Source organism: Simochromis diagramma, unplaced genomic scaffold, assembly GCF_900408965.1.
Source record: "Simochromis diagramma unplaced genomic scaffold, fSimDia1.1 OVJJ01000171.1, whole genome shotgun sequence".
Taxonomy (NCBI): domain Eukaryota; kingdom Metazoa; phylum Chordata; class Actinopteri; order Cichliformes; family Cichlidae; genus Simochromis; species Simochromis diagramma.
Window position 1 is genome coordinate 412,765 of NW_024387222.1, and position 20,797 is coordinate 433,561.

General features: G+C 42.4%; 1 protein-coding gene across 4 annotated transcripts in view; it reads right to left on the reverse strand.

Annotated features, from left to right (window-relative positions):
- The window catches only part of LOC120746557 (ectonucleotide pyrophosphatase/phosphodiesterase family member 2-like), a 33,559-nt gene extending 13,772 nt beyond the window's left edge, over positions 1 to 19,787 (reverse strand). For 2 of the 4 annotated variants that reach the window (XM_040051975.1, XM_040051977.1), the window contains exons 1-24: positions 19,446 to 19,787; positions 17,729 to 17,834; positions 16,961 to 17,110; positions 15,081 to 15,206; positions 14,935 to 14,995; positions 14,412 to 14,509; positions 14,134 to 14,213; positions 13,816 to 13,935; positions 13,461 to 13,516; positions 12,381 to 12,446; positions 11,408 to 11,480; positions 11,197 to 11,305; positions 9,849 to 9,974; positions 9,728 to 9,759; positions 9,497 to 9,624; positions 9,129 to 9,207; positions 8,343 to 8,430; positions 7,840 to 8,006; positions 7,655 to 7,712; positions 7,264 to 7,403; positions 5,090 to 5,231; positions 4,354 to 4,431; positions 2,662 to 2,794; positions 1,765 to 1,918 (exon numbers count right to left, since the gene is read on the reverse strand). In XM_040051975.1, coding sequence (XP_039907909.1) covers positions 1,765 to 1,918; positions 2,662 to 2,794; positions 4,354 to 4,431; positions 5,090 to 5,231; positions 7,264 to 7,403; positions 7,655 to 7,712; positions 7,840 to 8,006; positions 8,343 to 8,430; positions 9,129 to 9,207; positions 9,497 to 9,624; positions 9,728 to 9,759; positions 9,849 to 9,974; positions 11,197 to 11,305; positions 11,408 to 11,480; positions 12,381 to 12,446; positions 13,461 to 13,516; positions 13,816 to 13,935; positions 14,134 to 14,213; positions 14,412 to 14,509; positions 14,935 to 14,995; positions 15,081 to 15,206; positions 16,961 to 17,110; positions 17,729 to 17,834; positions 19,446 to 19,784 — 2,709 coding nt within the window. In that variant the 5' untranslated portion in view covers positions 19,785 to 19,787. Of the gene's footprint in view, positions 1 to 1,050; positions 1,075 to 1,764; positions 1,919 to 2,661; positions 2,795 to 4,353; positions 4,432 to 5,089; positions 5,232 to 7,263; positions 7,404 to 7,654; positions 7,713 to 7,839; positions 8,007 to 8,342; positions 8,431 to 9,128; positions 9,208 to 9,496; positions 9,625 to 9,727; positions 9,760 to 9,848; positions 9,975 to 11,196; positions 11,306 to 11,407; positions 11,481 to 12,380; positions 12,447 to 13,460; positions 13,517 to 13,815; positions 13,936 to 14,133; positions 14,214 to 14,411; positions 14,510 to 14,934; positions 14,996 to 15,080; positions 15,207 to 16,960; positions 17,111 to 17,728; positions 17,835 to 19,445 lie in introns of those variants that run through there. The other 2 variants (XM_040051976.1, XM_040051978.1) reach the window with 2 other exon arrangements.
- Between the last annotated feature and the right edge of the window lie 1,010 nt (positions 19,788 to 20,797).

Consider the following 20,797-nt stretch of genomic DNA (forward strand, 5'->3'; position numbering starts at 1 on the left):
GAATTAAGAGAAATGCTGCCCATTGTTATTTTATTGCTTTAATTTGGAGCCACGCAGTCGGCCTTCATAATGATTTAACACAGAGTGGGTAAGTCGTCAAATCAAACGTCAGTGTTGCAACACATCCCCTCCCAGATATTAGATGATCGACTGCAACTTATTGCAACAAGTCTAAGGAGCTTGGGAAGAAACATTTTGGAAGGAACGTCAAAGTATTTCAGAACAGCACGTATTTAATTCCTTCCATAACAGTCACGTGACTGTCTTCTGATAAGACTTATCCATCTCTATGGTAACGCTCTTAACTGAAAAACATCATCTTAAAACTTCAGTGAACGATTAATGAAGCTGAATGAGTTGTTTGTAAGGATGCATTATAGCTCATTACTGTATCATTACTGTCACCTGAACTACAAAAGCAGATACAAAGACACGATGCATGACTTCAGCTCATGCAGGAGAAAGCAGACAGGCCTGTTGACTGCTTTTATTTTACCGCAGTCCAGTGCTGCCGACACAAAATCGAAGCTCTACCAAAACATAGTACAGAATAGCATCGTTAAGCTTCACGATATTCATTTTATTCTCCTTTTTCTCAGTGAACGATCTTTTGTAAGAATTTCTGATTTAATTAACAAGCTAACAAAGAAGATGAAGGAGACGAGCACGGACAATAAAGATGCTGTTTGCTCACATAGCCCCACAGAGTGCATGTAGGACATGGAGCTGAACACGAGCCCATTCTATTCACCTCAATTTGGCTGCAATGAAAAAGGATTAGCTACACTCATCTTTGTCAGCTTAGCTTTGCTGAATCAGTCACATCACTACCAATATCCACTTCACCCAGAAGTTGGAAACCGACAAACCCACAGACTGTCATGGCGAGTCATCATATCACACAAGATTATAATACCAGTGGTATTATTATTATTATTATAATAACAGCAATGGTTACCAAATAGCTTGAGGCAAGTCAAGACAATCCATCAGATTTCGTAGTAACTGACTGGAATATGCAGCTGGTTTCTTTAATTTTCTCCTTTATTCCTACTCTCAGTGTAGATGGATTATCTGTTGGGAGACAACACGTCATAAGTGCCTCCAGCTAATAATAATACTACCCAAAGACAAATGACAAAATGTTAACAATAATAATAATTTTAAAATGCAGAAATTCAAAGAGGTGAGACATGAAATGTTGGTTTGGGCTCTGATCCTCTGATGTGCCCAAGGCAGGTCAATAATGATTCTGATTAGTACAAAGATAGAATTTTATCCTGCCTCTTTCTATGATACTATATCAAACTGCACCTACAACGGTGCTTTTGGTGTTTTTAAGAAATATGGTCAAAGTGACGAATTTGTGACAAAACCCAGCTGAAGGAGAATTCAAAATGATTTTTCTGCAGTTTGAGTCATTACATAAAGTATCTGACATTTACTGTGTTTAAAAAGGAAATATCGGCGATACTTTAATGCCTGGGAATTAAAAATTCAAAGCTTCATCCTGTAAATCTTTTGATTGTTTTTCACGTTTTCATTTTCTTAATCTTTAAATAAAAACCTACAGCTTAATAAAAAATAAAAAAAATAAAAAGTTAAAGGTCTTTTTTTTTTTTTTTTTTTCCCCCTGCTGCTGCTCACGCTGTGCAAATGAATTCACTACAAAGATATGTAGATACTGCCACCTGCTGGAATGATTGGAGGGTCTTTACCTTTCAAAATAAAGCTCCATAAGGCCATGAATTCATTCTTACTCACATTGCATGCCTCACTGTTGTCTGGCTTGTTAGGAAGGAGGAAGGAGAAAACCTTTAGCGCTCCGTCACACTCATCAACCGTCTGGTTCACCTCCTGGCAGCTTGTAATCACAGTGTAGAAGTGGGTGGGAACGGGGAAGCCATCAGCTGAGAACCTGGACCGAGGAGGGGGATCAGAGGCACGTGCAAAATGTGAAAAAGTGAAAAGCACAAATGCATCACTTACACTACTCTGGCTGCTTACGTTAGGAGCTAAATTGCATCAGAAGTCAGAAGTAAATCTTTAAATAACCTCCACAACCAGTTCAGCATCAGTAATGAACTAAACACTCGTGCCTTTGGACCACTGGTGGAACATGCACAGCTACTGAGAATATGTAAGCTCCACAAAGTGAAAACCACAGCATGCTGTGTAGTTATTAATCACTTAAATGATTCCTCACATGGAGACGACATGCTCGCCATATATTTATGGTGCATTTATGACACAGGCAGACAGGAAGTCTCTGCAAAGGCTCATAAAGACTGGAGAGCATCGGAGGGATAAAACGTCCATCCGTGGACTCCATATACACACAGCGCTGCCAGGAAAGAGCTGAGGGAGTTATCAGGGACTCACTGCTACCTCAGAAATGTGCATATCCTGCCACCCCTCTTGTAAAGAGGGTATAATATGATTAATAATTTATATTTGTGTTGTATTTTGCATTGTCTTGCTTATGCTTATCTTTTCTCTACGACAGAGAGCTCTGCGCTGCTTTATGCACAAATGGCAACAAAATAACCTTGAACCTTGTGTTGATGTGTTTTGACACACATATGCACATGCAAGCTCACTTTAGTTGTTATCAGCTAGCTGACCGAGCGCCATCATCGCTCGCCGCTGCGGTGAACTTACTCTTTTATCTTCTCGGTGGTGTCTCGAAGGCCGTCGTAGTTATAATCAAAAACAGGGCCGCAGAGAACGTTGATCCCATTGTTGGCCTCTGCATAACGCCGCAGCAGCGTGCCTTGTAGGTAACTCCACACTCCTGCACACCCACAGAAAAATAGGCCATGCTGCTTATACGCTCACCTTTTTTTTTAATAAACATCAGTAATAAACACTCGAAGAGCAGCTCAGCCTCTGTCCAGCATTTGATTTTGTATATATTCATTTTGTTTTCTTTTCGAGTAGATTTTCCATTTCAAAGAAAGAAAGAATAAAAACAGGAGAAGTGAGGTTTCACTGGTGGAGTGAACATCTGAAAATCTACTGACCATGACAAGACTTTAGGCGTCACGTCCTAAATAAAGAAACCTATCCTGCTCTTGCTGTTTCCCCATTTATTCCTGCAACCTTTTATGGCCTTAATATAGAACCTATTAGCCGAGCAGACACAAACAGACGCACACACAGCATAATGGGTGCATGCATGGGGCAGATATGCAGAGACTGAGTGTCTGCTTTCTCCTGATAAGTCCTCGCTCTCTTTATAAACAATGGGTATCAGGCCACCCTCGCTCACACCTGACATCACCACATTTCTGTCCCGTGTCTCATGGAACACAACTCAATTTCCACCTCCACAAGGACAGTTAAACTAACAGATAAAAAACGTGCTGATGTCAGACTCATTGTTTAACTCTGAAACTATTCTTAAGTCACAATCTACTGTAAATACAAAGGGAGGGGGTGAGAAAGTAAAATAGTAAGACTGTCACCAAACAGTGTGTTGTTGCAGCGGCTCCGGTGCTGATAAGAACTCATAATTATTCAAATAGAGATGCAGTCACTTCACACAATGTCTTTGTTTTGGGTTTGAGCTAGAGACTGTATATCAAAGATGGACATTCCCGCTGTACTGTATTTGCTGTACTTTTGTATTTTGAAAGCTTGATGTTGGCCGAGGGCCGACTGTGGCTCAGACTGAGGAGCGAGCTGCCTACCAGCTGGATCAAATCCTGTCAGTGGATCATGAACAACATACTGGACCCCAGGTGTTTGAGTGTTAGATAAAAGAAGCTCAGGTGTCGATAAAAGCACTGTATAAACAACTGATCAAACTTAATGAAAAGATGCTACGGCAGGGGTGGGCAACTCCAGGCCTCGAGGGCCGGTGTCCTGCAGGTTTTAGATGTGTGCTTGATCCAACACAGCTGATTCAAACTGCTAAATTACATCCTCAACATGTCTTGAAGTTCTCCAGAGGCCTGGTAATGAACTAATCATCTGATTCAGGAGTGCTGACCCAGGGTGAGATCTAAAACCTGCAGGACCCTGGCCCTTGAGGCCTGGCGTTCCCCAGAAGAGGAATTTGCTAATTACCAGCTGACAGTGGCATATTTGATTAGTAGGTTTTATTTTACAGACAAATCAGTGCTCAGTGAGAAGAGTCCTAATGTTTCACGAGCCTGTTACTGAGACTGAAGCACAAACATCTTGTATGGGGATGTAACATATTTTGTGGAATGCAGTAAAGACCAGAGTCCCCACATTCCCGGTCCCTGGTATAAATACAACATCTTGAGACAACTGTTAGCGTGTTGCTACAGTTACGTACAGCTGAAGTGAAAATACGAACTTTTGACTTTTATGGAGGTGACTTACTCTTGAAGGCAGGGTACATGGGGACAGTGTTGGTGATGAGCGAAGCGTCATATCTGGACTCGGGAGACGTTGCCAGCTCTGTCAACACAAACGTGTGAGTCACACCTGTCTTATCATCCACTGTTTGCACATATCCAAACAAGCTCGTATAAGATGTCGACATCGCAGAAACGTCACTCAGAAGTTGTGACAGTCAAAGTTAACCCAGTGAAATTTCAGATTATTGTAATGATTTCCTATTTTCCCGGCACTCCGCTGGAATTTCAGTGTTTTCTTCCTCAAATATCATTTTTAAATGTAACTATATTATGTTAAATAACATAAGCTATAGTGCTAACAATGTATGCAAAGTTTGGACAAATGAACTCCCCCATCATATGCAACAAGGTGGCCTGGTCCACTTCCTGTCGTTCTCTAACTTCCTTGGAAAGGTGAACTTCAGGAAACTGGTTCTCAGGGCCCTGATTGCCATCCTTATTAAAGGGTTAGACTTTTATTTTTTTCACATAATTGATACATTTTATTTTCTATATGACTACATCAGTTAAATCGTCAAGAATTAAAGCTCAAAACCTAAACGACTCTTTCGATTACAATTAATATTACAAATAACTCAACATAATATAATTTAATCTCATTTATACTAAGATCCGGTTTTTATGATGTTTGCACAATGTATATTAAGCAACATGGATATTTCTGCACAGAGGGTCCTGTGTTCACCCTGTGGTGCTACCTGGGGGGAAGAGGAAGCCATACGTGAGGTGGGTGTTCTGGCCGTAGGCGCTGCAGCTCTGACTGTGATCAGCTGACACTCTGGCGTCGACTCGGATGCACTGAGCACTCGGAGAAGCATCTGGTACAGGAGTCATGTCCTCCTGTGAGACAGACATGTGACAACATACAGTGAAACTGAACCAGAAATGTGGTTAATCGCAGTCAATTCATGATTTAACAGTAGGGGCATTACTTTTATCCTGCATAGGGCCAGGTAGGGTTAATGTTTTATTCCCTTAATAAATTTAAAAAAAAAAAAGTGTTTGTTTTGTCATTTAATGGTATCAGTTGCACTTTGGTGCAGCTGAAAGAATCTAAGATAAAAAGCATCTAAAGTGAGAGTGAAACTCGGATGTAATGCTGGGCGCTAATATAATGTTTACTTCCACTCATGTCTGCGTGTTGTTTTGGCATTCATGCATGGCGATGTATATGCACGGAGCAGGTGTGCCATACGTGAGCAGCTGCACAACATCACAACACAACACCTGCAACGAGTCAAACACGCACGTTCACCGGATCACAGAGCGAGTGTGTTTACTGCAGTGGCTGTCTGAGATTTCATGTTTGCATGTTTTCAGAGCTCTGTCACATCCTGCTGCGACACAAACAGTCACTCACTGCAAACACCACGAACAGAGTGCCTCTAATGTGGTTGCATCAGAGGTTTAACCTCATTTATATCAACGAAGTTCTGAGAGTAAAGAGAGGAAGACGTCTGTTTACATGCTGGACACGTCTGGACATGCTGTTCGTGCAAACACAGGGCAGGGTTAAAAAAAAAAGCAGAAATGCAAGAGTTACTCTTGTACTCTTACAGTCACTGTAGTTTTACCATAAATGCTACATTTCAAACATTTCAAACTAATCACCTGAGTAAAGACTTCTGTAATAGTCTTTACTCAGGTGTCAGTCTGTCGTCAGATTCTAGCATCCTTACACTGGCTGCCAGTCACTTTTCAAATGGATGTTAAAATGTTATTATCCGTCTTTAAGGCGTTGCATGGGTTGGCACCCTCAGACCTTTCTGATCTTTTGAACGGGTTCACTCCAGCAAGGTTATTGAGGTCTGCGGATCAAACGCTCCCAGCTGTGCTGAGGTCCACATTACAGCACAGAGGAGGTCGGGTCTTTGCTGTAACTGCTTCTAAACTTTCAAAACCCATCTGAAAACCCACCTTTATTCCTTGGCTTTTAAATGAGAATGAGGAATGAATGAACTACTTTTATTTATCTTATTTCTTATTCAAATCTTCTCATTTTATGCTTTTTTCATAAATTTTCTTTTTTTATCTCTTTTAATTATTTTTAATTTTAAATGTTCAGCACTTTGCTCAACAGTTGCTGTTTTAAATGTGCTGTATAAATACATTTGACTTTGACTAATCATCATAAAGCACTGATTGCACCAGGGTTAGTAACACCGGCATGTCCCTGAAGTGCCTTCAAACATGCTGATATAGCAGCTTCGAAACATTGCACAGGAAGGCTTCTTCCTCTTCTTCTATCCCAAGCGCCCTCTTGTGTCTCGCAGGCACCTCTGCATATCCTCCTTGACCACAACCATGGACGTCGTCCAAGGTCTTCCTCATTCCTCCAACATGTCCACTCTCCCTCCTCTGAACATGTCCAAACTCTCTCAGCCTCGTCTCGCTAGTGCCATCTCCAAACTACTCGACCTGAGCTTTGCCTCTGATGTACTCATTTATAATCCTGCCAATTCTGGATACTCCTAAATGAAAAAGTTTGCAAAAGGTGAGTTTTCACAGGCAAGAGTATAAATATAAGAATAAGACTTTCCACAGGAACAGGGCGGTGATGACCTGCAGACTCTTCAGGTTAAGTTTCTTGATATGAACAGCAGCTAATCTTAAGCAAACAACTGGCAATCAATATGAACATAAGGACTCCTGAAATATAACAGAAAGAAACTCAAACTTTTATCTTCATATCATGGAAGTGTATCTGTGAATTTATCCTCTGACGTTTTTATAATTTGGACTAGCAGGAACACAACAACCAGAGCTCAGTGAATGAAATTCCAACAAGAGAAAAAACTAAATAAAGTTTTAGGTGGCTTGTAGAACCAAGCTGACTGATATAAGACAGAGTGAGAACTTTACATGTGTGTACCTGTGGTGGCAGTGTGTATGATGTCCACAGGGGCATGGCTAGCTCTTTGCTGTATCCACTGATGAACTCCACATGATGAAGAAGACTGTACTGAGTGTCAAACATCACCGCTGGTCGACCAAACGGCAGCTGGGTGCTGTCTGCAAAAACAACAACATGTTGTACCTCGATGCCAAATTATTTGATTATACTTCATAATTAAAGGTGATTCTGTTGGTGTCCTCTGCAGTTCCTACTGACCAATAAAACGGCAAAAAATACAAATGAAAGCAGAAACAGGAGGCATTGCTTTAAGATACATGACGAAGAAAATCTAGATTTACTGTCAAATAATCCTATTTCCTCAGCTGCTAGCTGAATGCAGCTGTTCCAGTGTGTGTATAACACTTACTATAACTGTAGACCCCATCTGATGCACGAGTGAACGCTCCATTGATCTCCACTTTGTTCTGAAAATGATAAAATGTGGTTTTTTCCTCGTCCTTATTTGTTACAGAAGAAAGTGACAAACACGGTGAAATCAGCTGGATTTAGATGTTACAAATGATTTCTGCGGCATTGCTGCCTCCCACAGACCTCATCGTCACAGCTGCAGCCCAGGTCGTGGCTGATTTCGGCGTCGGACGGCGGCGACGGTGGCGTGACTTCCTCTGGCATGCTGGGTTGGAAAGGCGGATCTTTCAGCATGTCGTTCAGACTGCCGTGTGTCCCGTTGTTTGGAACTGGCTTCAATCCCAACAAGTCTAAAGCACGAACAATCAGAGGACACACTATTATAGTAGTAATGATAACATCGGTATTATTATCTCGGCCAGGAGCGTCCTTCTCCAGTCCTTTAGAGCTTCCGTCCTGCAGCTTTTAGACACATCCTTGTTCCGACACACCTGAATCAAATGAGTGGCTTGTTATCAGGCCTTTGCCAAACTTGATGGCTGAAGAGGTCTCCAACCGTTTGATTCAGCTGTGTTGGAGTAGGGATGGCTCTGCAGGACAGTAGCTCTCGAGGACTGGAGTTGGACACCCCTGATCTAGACCATATTTTCTGGCATTCAAAAGAAGATAAAAAAAAGAATTCTTACCACACATGACATTGTATAACTCTATATTCTCAAACTCTGGCACCATCTTCTGAAACTTAAAGCTTGGCCCATGGCCAATAAAGATTGTCTGCAAAAAAGAAGGAGCATGTAAAAAAAACCAAACAGTGAAATCAACTCGTGGAGTTTTCAAACAAACTTTATGAAAAACTGTCGTGTGGACATCAGATCAGAGAGATGTACTCCTCATAATGAATTATAAGGTAATAGTCAGCCATGTTTCTTGTCCTTCTCTCAAATTCTACTTTTCTCGAAACAATACTCAAGAAGAAAGAAACCTCTGGGGCTGAAAATGAAGCCGAATGAACCTTAGATTCCAAAGCTGCAGTTCCTTCAGCCACCACTTGATGTCATCATCAAGGGTCAGTCATCATGGCCTTCTGTGATAAACTGCCACTTTATAACAGATGGTTTTAAAACGGTACAAAGTCTTTTTTACGTTCTTTAACAATCACATCTGTACTGACAACACATCTGTCTTCAACTATTTAAATTCTGTTTGACTATAACTGCTACATGTCAGCCTTTAACTCACCTGGTTCAGCCACTGAGCTGAGCTGCTCGTAGAGCTGCTGGTGTTTAACAGATTAAGATACTATGGCTTGCTGTGTGATTTAAAAAATGCTACATGGTAACCTTTGGCTCAGAAAGCCCAAGATGGCGGTACTCATAACGCCAAGTATTCAAACAAAGTATCCAAGCTTGACGCGCGATGCCTTTAACATATAAACACAGAAGGAGCAAACAGCAGATACGACACACGAGTACCCTCATGCTGGTTATCTTGTTGTCAAAGCCGTGATCACCAAAGAAGCCACACCGAGTCCTCGGCTTTTCTGGCATTTTCCTGAAAACAACAAACATGGAGTATGCAGGCACCGAGTCATTCTGTGATTTTTGTAGCTCAGTGTGACAAAATTCAAAAATCCTTCCTTCACCTCACTTTCTAAATATCAGTGAACTTAACTTAAAGTCCTCAAATTTAACCAGACATAATTTAAACATAAAATGGGAGTAGAGGTCACTGAGGCTGCCAGTTTCCTTTGCAATCGTCTTATTTCTTCCTCAGACTTGATAAGATCTCGATTTATTGGTAGTTAAAACACCGTTTCTGACAGATTAGAATCACAGGCTACCTGGCAATGTGCCACTTCCTCTCCATCAGCAGATGGACATCCTCAATCCGTCTGTTGTTGGCGTAGTGAAGCCTCTTGGGTAAATCCCGTTTCAGGTATGGCTTGAAGTGCTGAGCTGGCATTTTGCACTGAAACAGTAAATACAAAGGTGAACGACCTGACCCCTGCAAACACAGCAAACCGCTCAGTTTGTTTTAGGCTGTACTGTGATCTTATACATTTGTTACTTACAGTGAGGTTTGCAACCACAACTTTTGGGTCATCTGGAAATGGAAATTTGAGAAATATAAAGCAGGTTTTGCACCTAAAGAAAGCACGTGTCACAGTGTGCTATTTAAATGTGCGCACTTACACGTGGTCGGTTTTGGCTCACGGGGTCGTATTCTGCCCAGCGAGCCAGGGATCAGCGTGATCTCGTCTATGTTGAGTGGGTAGCTGCTGAGAAACTCTGTCCTGTCGCAGTGGGCCTCCTCCATCCCTGAGACACAGCAGTGACATCTGTAACTTCTCGACACACCTCAGACGTACACAAGTTATGTGACCAAACGTTTCATGCTTGTGCTGACACTGAGAGTACACGCCAAGTGAAGGAACCTGTGTGTCTTTTAAAAGAACCATGTGACTTTCAACAGTTTTAATAGAGACTCTCAAACCTGATGCAGCTCTTGATGGCATCTCCGTGGCCTCCAGAACTAGAAGAGGTCAGATCTAGTGTTTCTTTAATCCTGTTTTTCTCCCCTCACCCTCAACCAATCACAGCAGATGGCCCCGCCCCTCCCTGAGCCTGGTTCTGCTGGAGGTTTCTTCCTGTTAAAAGGGAGTTTTTCCTTCCCACTGTCGCCAAGTGCTTGTTCATAGGGAGCCATCTGATATTTGGTGTTTTCTCTGTAATATTGTCTCTATTCATACTAAAAAGCAGCGTGAGCTGTTTGCTCGTGTGATTTGGTGCTACAGAAATAAAAGTGAATTAAATTAAACTAATGTGAAGAAATGTTGAGTCATTTTTGACCAATCGTTTCTTCCGTAGCCCTCATATAAAAAGTCTATGCATAACTTCTTCCTTCCATTGCGAAAACTGGGAACATCCCATCTCAGAGTGATGCTGAAAAACTAGTCCATGCATGTGGTGTTTCTGGATTGGACTATTGCGATTGCTCATTTCCAGGATGTCCGAAAAAGTTCAGTGAAACCCTTCAAAGTTGATCCAAAGTTGTTGCAGCAAGAGAAATAAAGAGAGATCATATTTCTCCAAGAACACTGGCTCCCTGTAATATTCAAGACTGAATTTAAAAGTCTCTCTGGGACGATAAAGCACCATAAGATTTTAACGGTCTCGTAAAATTGTATTATTCCAATAGAGTACTTCCATCTCAGGCTGCAACCTAGAAGTAGAAGAACCTTCAGCTATCAGGGCTCTCTCCACTGGAACCAGTTCAGATACCTGGATCAGGTGACCCTGAAACATTATTTAGTAATGAGGCTACAGGATCCGGCTGCTGGGGGGCTTCCTGAGCACTTTTCCTTCCTCCCAGTGAAGGAGTAAAGGTTCTAAAGAAGGTCTCTTACTCTGTAAAGGAGCTCTTCGCTCCAAGTACAAACATAGAGGACTGTCTAATCATTGCTGCATTTACAAGAACTGTAATAAGAGGGTTAATTAGACAAAATCCTCTGAATTCAGCGGGTTTCTGTGGAGCTCATACCGTGATCTCCTACAATGATGAGATTGATACAGCGGTGCAGGTTCATCTGCTTCAGTCCATTCATTAGCTGACCAATGATGTTGTCAATTTCCCTCAGAGGGTTGTCCAGCTGTGGACAATATTTCAATTGAAACCAAAATGATTGATTATTGCATATTATTAATCGCACCTCCAGTGAAGAACTCTTAGACCATCTGCAGGCCTAGCTCACCTCACTGCTGAGTGGACCCATTCGATGTCCGTAGGCATCGGGCTGCTCTGAGTGGATAGCATAAACATACGGCCTGAAAAGACATGACGAAGGAAACGTTGTGCTGCGAGACACTTTTCATGGAACAGTGATGACTGAACAAGGTAGAAAAAAACTTGTTTCAGTGTGAGTTCAAGCATCTCACCTGAACGCACAACCAGAGAAGAAACACAAACACCTACTTCACCTGCTGACGCACCGAGCTGTACAAACACTCCATGCACGTCACTACCCAGCACTTATCTGCAGCATCACCTTCAAGCTACTTTTTGCACAATGCAACAGTATTTTGCACATTTCCACTGCACGGTCTTGTTTCTGTATCGTCCTGTTCTGCCTGGTGTTTCACTGTCTTGTCTTGTTTTATTGCAGTGTTTGCACATTACTCTGTTATATGTCATATGTAGCACCAGGGTCTCTGAGGAACGCTGTCTCCTTTCACTCTGTACTGTAACACTGTGCATGGTTGAAATGACAATAAAAGCCACTTGACACTTATCAGCTTCTGATCCGATCACTGACCCCAGACTCTGCAGTCTCTTAAACAGACACACCCACAGTATCACTGTCACTTCATCTTGAGTAATTTTACACATTATTTTGTGTGTGAAAGCTACATGCTAATTTATTGTTACAGTTTAAGAGACAAGATTTTATATGTATATTTTATTTGTGTAATTCAACCCTCTCATAGTTGTTCCCCACTGAAGCATAAACAGCTACATGTATCCTTGTTTTAATATTATTTCCAGTTGTAATTTCACACATTTTGACAATCCTCTGCTCCTGAGTCTGATCCTGCTTGCACGGGCCATCGACCACATAATCATCAAATCAACACACAAACTTTGACATGAGAGAAACTTTACACGAGTGCTGCAGTTTTTGCCCGGCACCTCGGGTTGTTTAGTAAGTAAAAAAGACATGGACACACCTGACATCATCGGGCAAGTGCAGCCAGTGCAAGATGGTCAAAATCCTCCTTTCAAGAGGAATCACCCTGAAAACAAGAATCATGATGATTAAAATGTTAATGACAAAACCTGACGATCAATTTCTATTCTGTCACCAAATAGCTGAGGCTGATGGTTTGAATGTAAATCAGCAGATGAACACGGCGTTTTGTTCGGACTCCTCGGACTCTTCAATGGCCTTTGTTGTGACTGTGTGGGAGTATTGTCCCATTGTCTGTCTGTCTCAGGATGTGACTAGTGCGCATCTTCATGTGTAGCCCTCGTGATCATTGAGTCATGGACATGCAAACACTCGCTGACATGAACCTGTCTGCTTCGTGCCTGTCAGTCGAGCTGGGCTCGGTCATCGGGTCAAATCAAAATCAAAAGCTCCTCTTTTACGTCTGTGTTGCTCAGACTTAATAACACTTTGTAATTAATTACACGAAGCATCAGAGAAGCACTGTTGCTCGATGATGTCACACATTTTAATACTTGCTTTTTAAAATTAAAATCTTTGACTCTGCCCAGTATCCCATTATCATTTCTCTTCCCCTCACTGCTTCGGACTCAATCTTCAAGAGTTTTTCAGCTACTAAAGTGTATTTTTGTTGTTTTTTCCCTGAACCTCCCTCATTATTTCTCCTGAAAGACTGAGTTTTATTTATTTTAGTGCATTATTGTGTTATTTGGCAAGTAGAAAGATTTCCCCACAATGAACAACAGCTTCACCAGCATCCACATCATGTCTCCTTTCTGTACTGTTTCCCTAAATTGGCAGTATCCTCGGCAACATCCACACCTAAGCCACAGACTGGCATCCAGGGTGTGCCCAGCTGTTTGCCCATGAAACGAGTCATAGGCTCCAGCCCCACTTATCCCCGAGGGGGCATTTCATTAAGAGAGCTCCAGGGCTCTGACTGAGCCCATCGGACATTCAAAGAAAATCAACACAAAATATATCAAGAATGTATAAGTAGTGCAGGAAAAGTGGAAGTGACTCCTCAGTAAAGTCTGACATCTAAAGCTACTGAAAAACATTCCAGTACTAACTTAAGTACCAAGGCCAGAAGAACGTGCCTGGTTTCACTCCTTGTTTCTCAGCGGTGATCCAGATCTGAAAAAGAAACAAAAGGAGATGAAATCCAGAAATCCAACGGTCCTCTTAAACGCTGTTATAAGTGACCTTAACACCTTACGTAAGCTCTTCAAATCTATGGAGAGAAAATGTTGACAAAATGGTCACAAATGTGTTCAATATTCTCAGGATTTTGTGTCACTCTGCGTACTTACAAATGTGTGCTCCGGCACACGTACAAACACCAGTTTTTAAAGAAGCACGCTTTTTACATTTGCATTTTATGCTTTAAGAGTTACGCCTGCTTTCTGGTCAGCTGGACTCTAGACTGGACTCACAGGCTGTCCGCCCCACCAGCGGTGGTTCAGTTTCTCTCTGGAACGCAGTGTGAACGTGGCATTAAAGTCTGGGTCGTACATGGTGTTCCCCACAATCCCGTGGGACTCTGGGTACAGGCCCTGCAGACAGATGGCACATTTACTGTTTTAAAAATGAGTCCAACGCTTGAGTAGCAACACGAGCACAGTGTAAGGGCATTTTGAACACACTGGCAAACATTTGTGTTTGCTCATTCTTCAGACAGAGTACTCATTAACAGACTAGCTTTACTGTAACTTCTAACATGAACCATCCATTAAATATGCTGGCTCACTTACCGTGGCTAAGGTGTACAAATTTGGAAATGTTTTTGATGGGTAGACTGGTCGCATGTACGGTGTAGACGTGCCACATCCTCCTGAGGGGAAACAAAAGGTAACTTTTTGTTAAATTTTGCATTTTAAAGAGTAAAGAGTTGTGAAAGCTGCATTTTACAGGATGATACAAGCAACCAGGCTATATTTTTGACTCATCAAAAAGTAAATAAAGGACATACAGAAACTGCTGGCTCTGTAAAAATCACTTAAATACAGATGAAGTTAAAAAGAAGACATACCGAGTTTATGAAGGTTTGGGATGACAGACTGGTCCTTCTTCAGGTAGGAGGCTCTGAACCCATCGAGCGAGAGCATGATGAGAGGAGGACGGACGAAGCTGAGAAGCACAAGAATGACAAAGCTGATTGATCTGGTAACAAACGTCAGTTATCCTCCAAAATGGTGTTTCAGGTTTCTATAGAAGGCGTGGAGCCATTATGCTTTTTTTAGAGACGTGGTTAGTCATCAGACTCCACGGAGTTTGCATCTTCTCCCCGTGTTTGTGTGGCTTCTCCCCGGGTACTCCGGCTTCCTCCCACAATCCAGAGACATGCACTTAGTGGGGATAACTGGCAACTCTAAATAGGTGTGAACGCGGGGGTTAATGTGAGTGCAAATGGTTGTCGTCTCTGTGTGTTAGACGGGCGACCTGTCCAGGGTGTACCCTGCCTCTCACCCTGAGACAGCTGGGATAGGCCCCAGCCCCCCCTCGACCCTGAAAAAGGATAAACAGATGGATGGATGGTTGGTCATCGATCTTACCCTGCAGGGCATTCAGGACTCGTGATGTCCTCGCATTCTTCTTGCAGCCACGAAGTCTCACCTTGAGAGGAAACCACAGTACATCACATGCTTGAAAGCAAATTTAATCTCCATGTCACTTGGTTAAAAATGATAATGACATGTACCTTTGCACATGGACTTGTAATTTGAGCAGCAGTCTCCTTTTTCCAGACAGTCCTCTGAGCAGTGGCAGGCATGGTCTTCGTTCCTCTCCTCCCCACAACGTTCCTGTTTGCATTCAAAGCCTCCCTCTGAGCACAAACAGGAAGTCAGTTCATTGATTGTTTCCGTGTGTGAAAAATAACATTTTCACAGGATTCTCTGCAGTTCTTTGAGAATCTAAGCACATGCAATGATTCAGCTTGTAGAAGCAACTTCAGCAGCAGTAACCTAAGTAAGTCTAGTCCACTGGTCCACTGGTCCACTCGTCTTTGCAACACTGCTCCAGTTGACTGAGGTTGATGGTTATTTGTTTGTGCACAGATCTCTTAATGATCTTTTTCTTCTTCTGTATATTCAGATAGAACTTAGCAGACCTAATCTGTGCTGCCATGCTCCTTCTTAAAGATTAGAGTCCTATCCTGGCACAATATCATGAACTTTAACATTTTACATGTGAATGAAATGAATCATTTGAGGCCTCTGAGCTCCAGCTCTTGTTCTGTTTTGGGGGTTTTGCAGTTAGCCTGAGCAGAGGTCTGACATCCACTCCTGGGGATATGGTGACATCATGATAAGATATACATGCATTTGATTAGCAGCACCAAGCTGCTTCCTACCTTATTAATTCAGATGAAAGCAGGAAACACAACACATCAGCGTGCTGCATCATGACAAATCCAATCTGATTACATCATAACGTTACTCTTACTGGCTCCGTTTAAGACTCTCTTGTGTTTTTCCCCTTTCATTCAGGCGTTTACAAAACTTCTGAAGGAATGTGTTATCATGTACAAAGTTGCAGTCTTACAAAGTTTTCACAAAAAGTTTCCTGAGACACTAAACGATGCTGATCCTTCACACAGCCTGGTTAGTAGGTGTGAACCCACGTCCATTAAAAAAATGACTTTCAGCTGTTCCCTTCTTCACAGCACATAGTGCTCTGTGTTTGATTTGGCATCTCAAAGGATTTTTGTCACAAAGTCCACAGAGTCTCCTCGTTCTGTAGAAACCCATCCAGCAATCAGACTCCTGGACAGCACGTTCACTCCATTCACTGATCGTTAGCCATGTGGTACAAACTCTACAGAGCTTGTTGATTAAACCATTGTGTTACTGAGCCTTGAAAGTAATGCAGTGTCTCTGTGGGTCCACGACCATCTTCCAAGTCACATGTTAGACGAGCTCAGGCTGCACATTCGCCTCCAGCAGCCTCGACAGCTTGTTCAACTTTGGCTAAATTCTGCCGAGTTCATCTGCCTCCGAGTCCCCAATGAGCCCTGTTCCACTGTTTAACTGTCTTCTCCCAACCAATGTTTTCAGATCTCAGATCTCTGTTGCATAACAGAGGGTCCTAAAATGTGTTACAGATTATCCATACCCAGGCAACGCTGACTTTTTATTATACGTTTTAAAAAGAAGACCCACAAGAAGCTCATGGTTGCTGAATTCATTTGAAGATTTTTTTTAAATGTTCCACAGTTGTTTACTTCATGTTTTCAAGATGAACATACAGTTATATGTGATGCAACCGAGATTTAAATTAGCATCAGATGAAAATGAACATTTTGGCTTTTGTTAAGTTTCCCTGTGTTACAAGAGAAAGTACTCATGCCGAGCTTTGCAGGCATGTTAGACACTATATGAAGCATATGTAAATATCTATACTTTTAATATTAGACAGCTCTGTAGCTGTTCATTGGCTGTTACGCATCTCTAAACTGCTTTTAAGGGTTTACATTGTCAGCTCGATGCAGTTAGTTGTTGACCAAGAGCCACAGACTGGGTAAGAAAACAGGAAGTGAAGAAAAGACGAGAGACGTGAGCAAGTGTGTAGAAGCCTGACCTGTTTTCAGGCAGTGCTCATCAAAGTCAGAGCAGCAGCTGTAGTAGGTTTTGCAGAGATTGTCACATCTGCATCCTGGAGGGCTGGCCACCTCCAGCTCAAAGCACCTCCCCTTACAGGAGCCCGCTGAGCTGACCCACTCTGAAATGACTACAGGGAGGGGAAGGGCATGGTGAGACACACATGCTGCAAACATGCCCACATACAACGTTTGCCAAGTATAATGGTGCACAGCTCTGGTATAAAATGTGTTTTTATGTCTTTAAGCAAAATCGAGGAGTCATAGTACACAAGTTCTAGCTCGGTTTGCCTCCATAACAGTCATTCAAGGTAAACTCAAGTCATTTTCCTATAACGGTTTTTGTCATCTAGATTTTCGATGTCAAAACTCTTGATTAAAACACTCCTGTTGATGTGAAGTTAAAGTTAAATAAATGCAACTCGTTCCTGCTTGAAGTTTCGTTCACATTGGCCCAACCATTAAGGAGGAAATATGTACATACAGATATATATTCACATCTATCCTGCTATGATTAGAGTGAGAAACAAAACACCAACACGGTGCGCCTGTAGCTACTAGCTCGGTGTTTTTTCTCGCTTTGATGTAACTTGGCAATACACATTTTAAACATCAATGTCATTTTGGTCCAAATGCAGAAATAAAGGTTTCCACCATATTTGATCACATCAGTCTTCAGCTCAGTTATAAGACTTTCTGAACTCAACAGCCCAGAATAAGCGTTGCTAAGACATCAAGTGTGTTCTCACTTTTAGTATGAGACGGCGGGTTGTCCCCTCCCTCTGAAGGTCGGCTGGCTTGAAACACATAAGCTCTGCTGACATCAATGCCCCACAGACAGAACGCAACCACTACCTGCAGAAAACCAGAGAGCATTACTTTTGAACACATTTCCACTCCTCAAGGTCAAAGGTCAGGCTTGGAGCATCTCTAGAGCTGGTACAGCTTTAGTATCCTGCTCAGCAAATCTTTACAAGAACGGATGTTTTCCAAAGTACAACTTAAAACCCAGATTTAAGGTGAAAGCAGCTCAGAATGGTAACGGGAGCTTTGTTTCATGCAGCTCCAATGTTTCTAATAGGTTTAATTACACGATCATGCAGTTGGACATTTTCTTGCTTAAATAAGTAAGACTTTCCCTGAAGAATCAACTAGAAGATCTGTTAATGATGAAGCCTAAACAGTTGTGCAAGTTGCTGTGCCATGTGCACCAGGTGCACCTTTACACCCACATACAGTTGCAGATGTTGACTCTCCTCACAAGCCTGACGGTCTCCACTTTTACCCAAATAATAATAAAAAGATTCACACAGATTTACATATTAAGAGTTTCCCTCTTCCATTATGATATTTATTACTATTCAATATTTTAGACAATAAAAACACTCAAATTAGTAGAAATCTTACATGAAGTAACATAAGTTCAACCATGAGTTAGACCATGACCTGAACACCGAGTTTAGAAACAAATGTTTGATCTAAAATGTGACTCACATCGGCGGATCTCTCACAGATCACATTTGGCCTTGACAGACAGTTTGGACACAGGGTGACTCTGGTCACCCCAACTTTGCAGGTCAACCTCATACGTGTCATGTGTCAGCGGTGGTAACATTTCTGTGTCATGTCAGGCACGCACGACACTTGTCAGTGCCATAACTGAGTTAGAAAGTCCCAAAGTAGCCCAATTAGGTCCAGATGTAACTGGATATTTCCTGTCAACTCAGCATGTAGTGGCCAGATGTTAGATGTACTGTGACTTCTCCTCCACACTACAGCTGTCATAATCTATGTCAATACAGCGCCATGACTTGTGGATCGTGTCTGGCCCTCAGAGTGCTCAAGGTTGCCAAAATCAGTATGTTATCCGGGTATTTTGACGTCAACTCAGCGTGGACTGGTGTGTTCTTTAAACTATGACGATCCAGTGACTGATGACTAATTCAGGTATAATTCATTTTTAATATATTGCGTTTGCTAATTTCAATTCATTCTAAAATGAATGATAATAAAAGTGATGATGGTGATCAAACCCACGTCCTGAAGGGAGACGGGAGTGATCCACGGTGGAACCGTTAACCTGAAGCTTTTTGCTTACCTTTACCTCCCACAGGTAAACAAATCTGCGGCATTGTTGACAATGAGCTGTTCCAGGCTATCCATCACCATCACCATCTGTCCCGGCGTGAGTCAGACCAAAAATAACAGCAGCAGTCATCGCTGCTGCATAATTGATACTTCTCAGACTTATGTAATGCCTTCTTTCTTAAGGTAAAGCTTCCAGGTTTGCGCGTTTGCGCTGATATCAGGCACGGAGCGATTGTCTCGCTCTCAGGTCGATACATCAGTTCTGCAGCCCTGCAATCTGTGTTTAGAGGGCAGGCGGGACGGAGCTGGGAAACACTTCAAATGAAGCTAAAACTACACAACGCTGAAATCAAACCAACAAAACTGTCACAGTCTTACCGTACCAAATTTCCCAGAAGCATTTTCCAAAGAGTCACTCTGGCATTCACTTAAAAAACTGAAAGATGTGACCAATGTCCGACAGAAGGTCCTCGGTGCACCTCTGCAGATCGATGAAGCACGGCGCAGGCTTCCAACTCTCTCCCCCTCTCTCTCTCTCTCTCCACTTGTTTGCCTTTGCTCTCTCCCTCTCTCCCTCTCTCCCCCTCTCTCCCTCTCTCTCTCTCTTTCTCTCGGTCTTGATCTAATAAGAGATGAAGTAATGGTAACAGCTGCGCTGTGGTACAAGAGAGCGTCAGGTCGGGGTGACGCTCCGGAGTCCGACACAGTCAGCAGCATTGAACGATCACAGAGAGAGGGAGGGAGGGAGAGAGGGAGGGGGAGGAGGGGTGTGTGTGTGTGTGGGGGGGGGGGGCACTCACGGGGAAAAGAAAAATGTATAATCTTTGATCCTGAACCGTTTACTGTCTAAAGGAATATGGTGGTTTCATTAATAAGTGACCGTGATTTACGCGAGGTTGATCAGACTTTGTATAATAAGCACTGCCAGCTGAGATTTAAAGGTCTCTGTAGTAGCTGCTGCGATTTCTTCAAAACAAATAAGAAAAGTGTGCGTGGACACATATTGCATAACAAAGCAGTTTTGAATTTTCCTGAGAAATGTTGCACTGAGTCAAAGTCCCAAACTGACTGCAACGAACTGTATGCTGTCTTATCAAATGCTTAGCGTTGCCTAATGACTGGTGGTGAAATGTGAGCAATGCACAGTGACTGTGAGCTGATGTTTCAGAAAAACAGAAAGCAGTCCCAGTTTCACCCCATTTTCAGTCTTTATTGTAATATCGAAAATCATCTGAAAATACCAGTGAACTGTGGAAAATCCACAGGACGGGTTTTTGAAGCTCTGTCAAACTGTAAAAGTTCATATTTCCTTTTAACACAAACAGTAGGTTGAGCTAAACATTGGTTATTTCACCAATCTTAAAATGAATTTTGGCTGAAGCAGTAAAACAGAACTGTTTAGACCGAGCTCTGCCACGTCACTCAGTGACTACAGTGAGTACTCCCTGCATGAATACACTTTATGTTCTGTCTGCAAATGTTCCAAAACAGAGGGACTAGTGAGCCAATGCCCATGACTTTCAACAGGAAAGTACTGCAGTGCATAAGGATGGGCTTTCCACAGTCATCTATGTAAAGAGGTGGGCAGTGAGGGCTTCTAAAGTAAACCTGTTTGCCTCTGCTTTGAGTTTTTGGGGGTTTTCTTTTAATGTTTCTATGAAATTCACACACCTCAGGAATAATTCACCAGTGCACAATCATCCCTCAGACTGGGTTCCTCTTTGTTCACA